The sequence below is a fragment of the Aulonocara stuartgranti genome (assembly GCF_965226115.1).
Source record: "Aulonocara stuartgranti genome assembly, chromosome: 17".
Lineage (NCBI taxonomy): Eukaryota > Metazoa > Chordata > Actinopteri > Cichliformes > Cichlidae > Aulonocara > Aulonocara stuartgranti.
In genome coordinates this window covers 10,373,195-10,382,434 of record NC_138953.1, presented here as the reverse complement: position 1 = coordinate 10,382,434, position 9,240 = coordinate 10,373,195, and the positions used below count along the sequence as shown (strand labels likewise).

General features: G+C 38.1%; 1 protein-coding gene across 1 annotated transcript; it reads left to right on the top strand.

Annotated features, from left to right (window-relative positions):
* The first annotated feature begins 4,434 nt into the window (after positions 1-4,434).
* Positions 4,435-9,131, top strand: LOC309692857 (complement factor H-related protein 1-like). Its single transcript, XM_082511698.1, has 5 exons — positions 4,435-4,599; positions 4,935-5,126; positions 5,218-5,403; positions 8,655-8,834; positions 8,929-9,131. The coding sequence occupies exons 2-5, from the start codon at positions 5,021-5,023 to the stop codon at positions 9,114-9,116; spliced, it is 660 nt and encodes a 219-aa protein (XP_082367824.1). The 5' UTR covers positions 4,435-4,599; positions 4,935-5,020; the 3' UTR covers positions 9,117-9,131.
* Positions 9,132-9,240: the final 109 nt, after the last annotated feature.

Here is a 9,240-nt window from a genome sequence, read left to right as displayed (position 1 = left end):
GGTTAGTTGCAGTTATATCATTAAATAATAATATTAATACGAACAAGAAGAATTCGTTTTTTTAGAAACCTCTGTAATAACCCACCATCCCCAAACTGTGCTGCAGCTCTGAGAACATCACAATGGCTTCAGTTCTTAAGTGGATGGGTTTCACTTGTTCACCACCCACTACTTCTCCTAGATACACTATTGCAGTCTTTGAGTCACACTTTGAGAGATTTAATGTCAGGTTTGCCTTTTCACGATTTCAGTGTTTTTAAGTGGCCCTCTATCATTGCCACAGACATCACACATTTCATCACCAGTTAACATGGGTTACATGGAGGAACAGGGAAATACAACATGCTATGGACATGTCAGAGGAAATGTGAGAACCTGATGAGCACACACGAACCATAGAAGAGTTTGAACTTTAAAAAAAAATAGTATTTTTATGTGTGGCCTCTAATTACAATAGTTCCAACTGCAACTTCTGGAATCTTGCAACTTTGGATTTTTTAATATTGGAGGTTATAGCAATAACTTTTCCTCTCATCACTGCTTTGCACGCATCCCACAAAATCGGTGGGGGTAACTCATCTTTATCAGGCGTGGCGACCGTGGCCGTGGCTCAGGGGGTTGGGAAGTGTATCTGTAACCGGAAGGTCACCGGTTCGATCCCTGGGCTCTCTGTCCTGGTCGTTGTGTCCTTGGGCAAGACACTTTACCCTACTTGCCTACTGGTGATGGCCAGAGGGGCCGATGGCGCGAAATGGCAGCCTCACTTCTGTCAGTCTGCCCCAGGGCAGCTGTGGCTACAACCGTAGCTTGCCTCCACCAGTGTATGAATGCGAGAGTGAATGAATAGTGGCATTGTAAAGTGCTTTGGGTGCCTTGAAAAGCGCTATATAAATTCAATCCATTATTATTATTATCATTGAAGTCCAGGTATTCAGCAATGTCTTTTGTCAACTGTTCACATGTCCGTTCGTTCAGTATACTAGAATTTAATTTCCAGTTGGTTATTTTTCTCCTTTGAGTAGAGTTTAAAGATAAATATTGAGGGCAATGATTGAAAGGTCCATTGGCCCAATATGGTACTCGTGTATTTTGTTCATATCAGTACCAAAAGTGAGGAAGTAGTCTATTCTCAAATAAGTTGCATGTGGAGATGAATAGTAAGTATAGTTCCTTGCCGTTGGATTAAGACGCCTCCAAGTATCCACCAATCCCATCTCCTCTATCAGAAGGTTCAGTTTTCTAGTTAGTTTTTGTGATTGAGATATTCTCTTCCCCGATGCGTCCAGATGTGGTTTTAATGTAATATTAAGGTCTCCTCCGCAGACAAGTAATCCCTGTGCCTCTGTCACTACTTTCTCGAGTACTTGCATATAGAAATCAAATGTGGAACCTGGAGGAATATAAACATTATAGAACGTGATCAATTCCCCATCCAATTTGCCCTGTACCAGGATAAATCTGCCTTCTCTATCCCTAATTGTAGCAAAGTGTTCAAGAATGACCTTCCCTGATATTAAAATAACCCCCCTCCTCTTGTATGTCTTAAACCATTTGAAGAGTAATAAGCGTGCTTGAAACCTTGTCTCTTAAGTGTCTCGTGCTCAAGGCCCACCAAATGTGTCTCTTGTAGAAATGCCACATCAATATCCTCTCTTTTCGGTTTACTAAGAATTTTTCCCTGCTTTGTCGGGCTTTGGAGTCCATTTACGTTAAGTGAGAGTACCTTTAACATTTGGCTTTATTATACCGCCAGACAGAACCATGAATGTGCATTCCAAATGTCACTGAAATAAAACATTGTGCCCCCACTGTTAACACAAAACTAAGATTAGTACACAAAAACAATAGAACCAATATAGAGTCGTCCATATACTCAGGATCATTCGACCCCTTTAGGTCCCTGTTGGAGAGAGGAGAGAAAGGACCCACCATACGGTGGGGGCTTTCCCTAGTGTTGTGGCGACTGTCCAACTGGTATATCCCACTTACACTAGATGAGTCCAACATATATGGTAACTTATAAATCTGATCAACTGAACTATCAACATACCGACTTGGACACAATGAAACCAAATAGAGCATATTACCTTCTTATTTAGACTGCTTGCCTGTGAGTGTAGCTCCTATCCTCCTTGTCATTCATATTTAGTAGTCTCTTCTATATTCCCGCAGTTTGCGTCGGACTCGAGTTTCCATTCGTGGCCCTCTGTCCCTCTCCATATCCACATATGGAGAGGGACATGGCAAGGAGTGGTCCTTGCCATGAAAATGCGTTACATACTTTCTCATTTTTCTTTTGTGAAGCAATGCATGTTACTCTTATCAAAGAGTAACATGCATTTTCCTTGACAATGATGTCATCGCCTTGTCCATCTTTTTCTGGGATTTCTTGCCCTGAAAATAAAGAAAAGGTTATACTTTCCACACATACAAATCTGCTTGGGGCTCATTCGGATCCCAGTGCCGTAAATTTTGTCATCAGATGGTTAGAGCGAGGTTTCGTGCCAAGGTACTGATTTTTTTTTTGACGGAGCTAACTTATCCAAAAAGAATTTGTATGGTATTGCACCTGGTGGTAGACGTCGAGCAGACATCAAAGAAGTTTAACACAGAATAATAACTGGGCCTTTGGGTCTCCGGTTGTCCATGTCTGCATCCGACTTTAACCTTGGCTTAAGTATCTGTTTGAATCCTTTTTTTGTTTAGCGTTCACATTTACTTCTATTCCTAATTCCCACTTCTATTAGTTTGATTCCTCCTTTAGTCTTCCATGCTTGTGTCGTCTTCCTTTTATTTAGTTCATTTATGTGTCTTCTGTGATATCTCACTTCCTGTTTTATTTTGAGAGTTTGTGTTCCTTATGTTTTGCTTCTGGTTTTGCTTCATTCATCTTTTTTCCTCAATCTGAAATCTCCAAAGTGACACCTGGAGGCCAGTTTGGCTATTGCCATATCATGATAATGGGCATGATGTTTTACTCAGGGTCTGGAGTTTTTGTCATAGCGAACCTCCTGCTGTTCTTTATGAGAGATTCACACCAGAAGCATCAGTGAGAATTTAAAAAAAAAACTGTTAAGAAGTAGGTCGCCTCTAATTAATGAATTTGTTTTTCTAACATTTAATTTTCAGGTATATATATATTCCTTATGTCAGTGCAGTATATGAGTAACGTTATATACTGACCATGAAGTCAGTTAATGCAGTAAATAACATTTTACAGAGAACAGATGGAGTCATAGCTGTAAAAGTCTGTTTTATTAAAACAGAGGCTGTTTGATCTTAATGAATTTACAGTACATTGTGCCATTCTCTCCTTGCTGATATGAGTGAATGGAGCTCCAACTCCAGTGGCTGACTTTCTAACTTTCACTCATGACAGTAACCATTCGAATAAGATATTTATGTATTATTTATATAATATTTCTTTAATTACACTTTGGATTGCAGTGTATAAGTGACTGGATAGTCTATATTGATCTTTACCATACACAACAAAAATAATAATAATGAGATGAGGTATTGTTTTCTGTTACACATGCTCCTGTAAGAAATAGAACCGCAAATATAAAAAAAATTATTATTTGATTTGTGTCTGTTTATCAGTTGAAATCACCAGCTCTTGTTTTGTTTAGCTCCCTCTGCTTCCCTGAGTCTGCATTTTGGGTCCTCGCTCACTAACATCTGACACATCATGGGAAGGCTTTGCGCAACTAAAAGCCTATTCCACAGGGCGGCTGTCCCAAAGGTCCAGCACCTGATTTCTTCAATTCTAATATATAAGAAGGGATGCTAGTAGAAAGGATGACTCTTTCCTTGTCAACTTCTTTCAGATGTGTCGCTAGCATCAAATTAAAAAAAAAAAATCCTAAAATTGTGTATTTTTCAGTTTATGACATTTGCAAATCATTTCTGTATCTTTTCATTTACCTTTTGTACTGCATCTCAAAAAATTTGATATTGGGGTGGTAAATACAAAAGAGAAGTATGTTTGTTAATGCCTACTGAGTTCACTAGTTTGTTAAAGGCGTAGACCCGGGTGAACCCATCCATTAAGATGGCAGTGGTAAAAGTCAAATGCAAGTTGAAAGCTCAGTCTCACTTGTGGCTGAGGTTTTTGCTGTTTTGGTAAGAATCTAAAGCTGCAGTCTGAAAGTCTAATAGTAGTGACAGTCATGAACCAAATTTCATCCAAACATCTCACGTAAAGACAATCAAAAACCACACGAAATGGAGGTTTGCCAAAGTCAGCAGGATTCAATGCTAGTCACTTAATAACAGACATTACACAGTCTATTCAATAGTATTAAGGATATTTAAGCCTAGTCCAAAGATAGTTGAATAATGTTATCTATGAATCACTACTAATAACACAAGAATGTATTCTGACTGCTCTTTGATAATATCTAAATGTAATATCTGTCTTTCTGATAGCTATAACAGGATGTCCAACAACGAGCTTTGACCGCAGACTTAAAGTTTGGCAACATGGTGACAAACTTTACTTCAGGTGTGAGGATGGTTACAAACCTCTCAGCAAAGGCTGGTGGGGTGAAGCCACATGTGTGCACGGTGTTTGGTCTGGAGTTGAAAGCTGTATTGGTAATTAAAGTTTCTAATTAAAGTATCTTCTGTTATTAGCTTGAAGCAAACACAGTGACTTGTTCAATACCAATGTCAAGATGGGGAGTATAAGATGTTTAGGTAGAAAAATATAAGTTTTGAAATCTGTTTTAAACATCTTTTTAACATTTGAGTTTTATCTGCAGTTATGTTTAAGAAAACTGGTGTGAAAATATTTTCTGTAATATCTTACAATAAGTGCATTCATACAGAGTTTCTTCCACTGCTTATTCTGATCACATTTTTAAATATGGAAATGGATTTCATCCATCTGTAATATTTTGCATAATTGTTTGTTTTCATATCCACTTTAGAGGAACAAAGGTGTCGACAAGCTCCTGAGATTCCTAATGGGGAAGGAATACTAGGGAGTACTGAACGACACGGACAGACCCAAGAAATGATGTTCATTGATTGCAATGAAGGATACTCTGCTAAGATTGAGGAATTAACCTGTCGTGACGGACAATGGGATTTAAATGGATCACTTGATGATATCTGTAAATGTGAGTCACCTCAACCATTATTTTGATGCATGTTTTTATGAAAAGATTACAGAGTGTAAATTAATAGTGTACATGTTGTGATGTCTTACAGCTAATCATGATAACTGCAGCCCTCCACCCAAAGTTGAAAATGCTGTTATTACAACTCGTTATCGGAAGCAATACCCATCTCGCTCTGAAGTAACCTATCAGTGCTTTGACAATTACATTATGGAAGGAAAAGCTACGATTAACTGCATAGCTGGGGAATGGGAGGAGCTCGCCATTAAGTGTTTACGTACGTACATGACATAAATAAATAAAAATGGTGGGGCAAATACTTTACATCATCAAAAAAAACCTGTAAGAACTGGGCATTAATTTCAGTTTCACTGCAGCAATGAGAAACTGGAAATGGTTAAAAAGCAGTGAGTGTTTGGAAGCTAGGTATTGGGAGTATCCTGTACTATTTTTAACACAGAAAATTTTTGATTTTGTTTTCTTTATTACAGTTACACAGACTGAAATCTTTTACCACATGATTATGTGCATGCTGTGAAAATGTCTCAGGGACACTGGCACCTTTCCAGCTCACAAACAGCAGACGCACACACACAACATTTTATACTATTCTATTCTATACTATTTATACTATACTACTCTCTCCATCATCTTCTCAATATCAAACTTTCAACTTGCTCTCCTCTGATACTTGGTCCTCTTTTACTCCTTTTACATTACAAGACATCAGATGCCTGCTTTGTCATATAAAACAGACTTCAAGCCCCCTTGATGTCCTTCCATCTTCATTTTTCACTAGTGTGTTTGATTCAATTGGCCCCTATATTGTGGAAATGATAAATACTTCTCTTCATACTGGCTCAGTCCCCAGCTTCTTTAAACAAGCTATTGTTGAGCCAAAATGAAAGAAACCCCAGCTGGATCCATCTCTTCCTAACAGTTATAGGCCAATATGCAAATTGCCTTTTATATCGAAAATTTTAGAAAAAGCAGTAGTAGAACAACTTAACTATTTTCTGGATAAAAATGCCGTTAAAAATGCTGTTCCAGTCTGGTTTTCGTAAATTGCATTCCACTGAAACGGCCTTACTTAGAGTATCTAGTGATATCTTGATGGCAGCAGACTCTGGAGAATATACAGTGCTGGTCCTGTTGGATCTCAGCTCTGCTCTTGACACAGTAGATCACAGTATCATGATAAACAGACTCAAGAACTTGTTTGGGATTACTGGTGTTGTTTTAAAATGGTTTATATCAAATCTGTCTGAGAGATCTTTTACTGTTTGCATGAATCATGTCACATCAGAATCAACAGTTTTGCCGTGTGGGGTACCTCAGGGATCTGTCCTGGGTCCAATTCTCTTTTTACTTTATGTATTTCCCCTAGGCCAAATTATTAAGCGCTATAAATATATCTCCTATCATCTCTATGCTGACAACATCCAACTATACTGTTCCTTCAAAATGTCTGAGTTTTATAAATTGTCTAATTTAAGTAATTGCCTGACAGAAATCAACAAATGGTTAAATGATAATTTTCTCCAACTAAACTCTGATAAAACAGAAACTCTAATTATTGCTCCAGACCACATGGTCCCAGAAATTAGACAGCATATCAGCTTCTTAGACCCTTCTGTAAAATCAACCCTTAGAAACCTCGGTGCCATATTTGACAGCTCGATGTCGCTCGAGCAGCATTCTAAGCAGCTGGTCCGAAACTGTTTTTATCATTTACGGAATATTTCTAAACTCAGACTAATGGTATCAAAGCTTGAACGTGAGATGATTATTCATGCTTTTATTTCTTCTCGTTTAGACTATTGTAATGGCCTTTTTACTTGTTTTAACCAATCAGCCTTAAATCGTCTTCCGACTGTGCAGAATGCTGCAGCACGTCTCTTAACAGGCACCAAGAGAAGATCGCATATCACTCCAGTCTTGGCCTCCCTTCACTGGTTGCCTGTAAATTTTAGGTTTCATTTTAAAATTTTAGTTCTAACCTTTAGGGCCCTACATGGTCAAGCTCCTCAATATTTATCTGACCTGCTGAAACCACATACATCTTCTCGGGCTTTAAGGTCATTAGATCAGAGACTGCTGGTGGTACCGCACACTCGTTTTAAAACTCGTGGTGATCGGGCTTTTCAGACTGTGGCACCACGGTTGGGGAATTCTCTCCCACTGTCTCTTCGCTGCACGGACTCCATTGATTCTTTTAAGAAACAGCTGAAGACATTTTTATTTAGAAAAGCATTTGATTAATTTCTTCTTATGCTGTTTTTATAGTTTTATTGTTTTACATTGTTTTATTTACTGTTATATTGTTTTTATATTTCCATTTCCTGTGTTGTAAAGCACTTTGTGATTTTTATCTGTGAAAAGTGCTATATGAATAAATTTTACTTACTTACTTTCTTACTATTAGTAATATACTATTTAAAATTGTACTATTAAATTCCAGTGCACAAAATAATCTAGGCAAGCCTCCAGTTTGCACTGGAACAGTTCGGAGCTGACTGTGAAGCGGTGGGAATGAGAATCACCACCTCCAGATCTGACGCTATGGTCTTCAGCTGGAAAAGGGTGGAGTGCCCACTCCAGGTCAGGGATGAGTTCCTGCCCCAAGTGTTTCTCGGAGTTTAAGTATCTCGGGGTCTTGTTCACAACTGAGGGGAGAAGAGAGCAGGAGATCCACAAATGGATTGGTGATGCGGTATACTGGTCCATCTTGTTCAAGAGAGATCTGAGTGTAAAAGAGAAGCTCTTGATTTACCAGTTGATCTACGTCCCTACCCTCACCTATGGTCACAAGCTGTGGGTAGTGACTGAAAGAACAAGATCGAGGATACAAGAGGCGAAAATTGGCTTTTTCTTTTACTACTATTACAGTTTGCAAGTAGCATGTACGACCACATCATTGAGTTGCGTGTTGTAGCCACACAGTGTTTTGTAGTAGTACAGAACAGTAAGTGAATTGTGAGTTTCTGGATTTTGAATTTAAAATCATGTGTAAATCATATTTTCAGGCTGGCCACCCCCACAAAAATCATCTAGCTCCCCCGGCAAGAATGGATACAAATACTAAATTTGTGAAACTGTGTTCAATTTCAAATGAATTCACTTATTATAGCATCATATGAATTCAATTCCCTGAAAAATGTCAAAAAGAAAAAAAACTCAGATCTGCTACTTGTGATTAAGGGAACAGTTTCTTAAGTAAATTAATGAATGGTTAAGAAAACTTTTAATGCTTATTATTAGCAAATGCATGTTTTAGACATTTACTTAATTATTCATGTCCTTCAGTAAACGATATATAGAATAAATATGAGAAAATAATATTAGTTACTCAGGAAAACAAATACAGCTACATGTTTCTTTCTAAGGTTTTGAGGCATTTTTCATTGAAGGAAAAAACATAATTGAACAGCATTTCCTCAAAAGCCAGCATACCAACGTTCCTGAAAGTATCACAGCTGCGCCACGTGATCATCTTTTTGTCAATCTTGGCTCTTCACTTATTTTCAGAAATTCCACCCTGTGGGATACCTCCAGCTCTTGAGGATGGAGACACCAAGACTGCCATCAAAGAGCATTACAGCCATAATGAAACTATTGAATACATGTGTCAGAGTCACTACATTATGGAGGGAGAACCTTACAAAACCTGCCTCTATGGTGAATGGACTGGACACATGAGATGCCTCAGTAAGTTACAGTTCTCCCCAATATTAAGAATAATTTTATCATAATATTCTTTTACATCTTTATCATAATATTCTTATATCTTTGTCTCTTGCAGGGCCTTGCATTGTGAATGAAGATGAAATGAGACAGCATAACATCACCTTGAAATCAAGTGGCACTAAGTATTTAGTTCATGATGAAATAATAGAGTTCAGGTGTACCAGAGGATTATCTACTGGTACTGTGGCAATGCGTCAGAGATGTAATAGTGGTGTGTTAGTCCTACCCACATGCCGAGAGTGAAAAGTTGAAATGATTTCTGATCCTCTGTTTTCAGATGTGGAATAATAAATCACAGATTGTCTGATTTGGTCCGTTTTCTGCTTTCTTCTACTTCACACTAGAAGTAAAACTCATATGTTAAGTT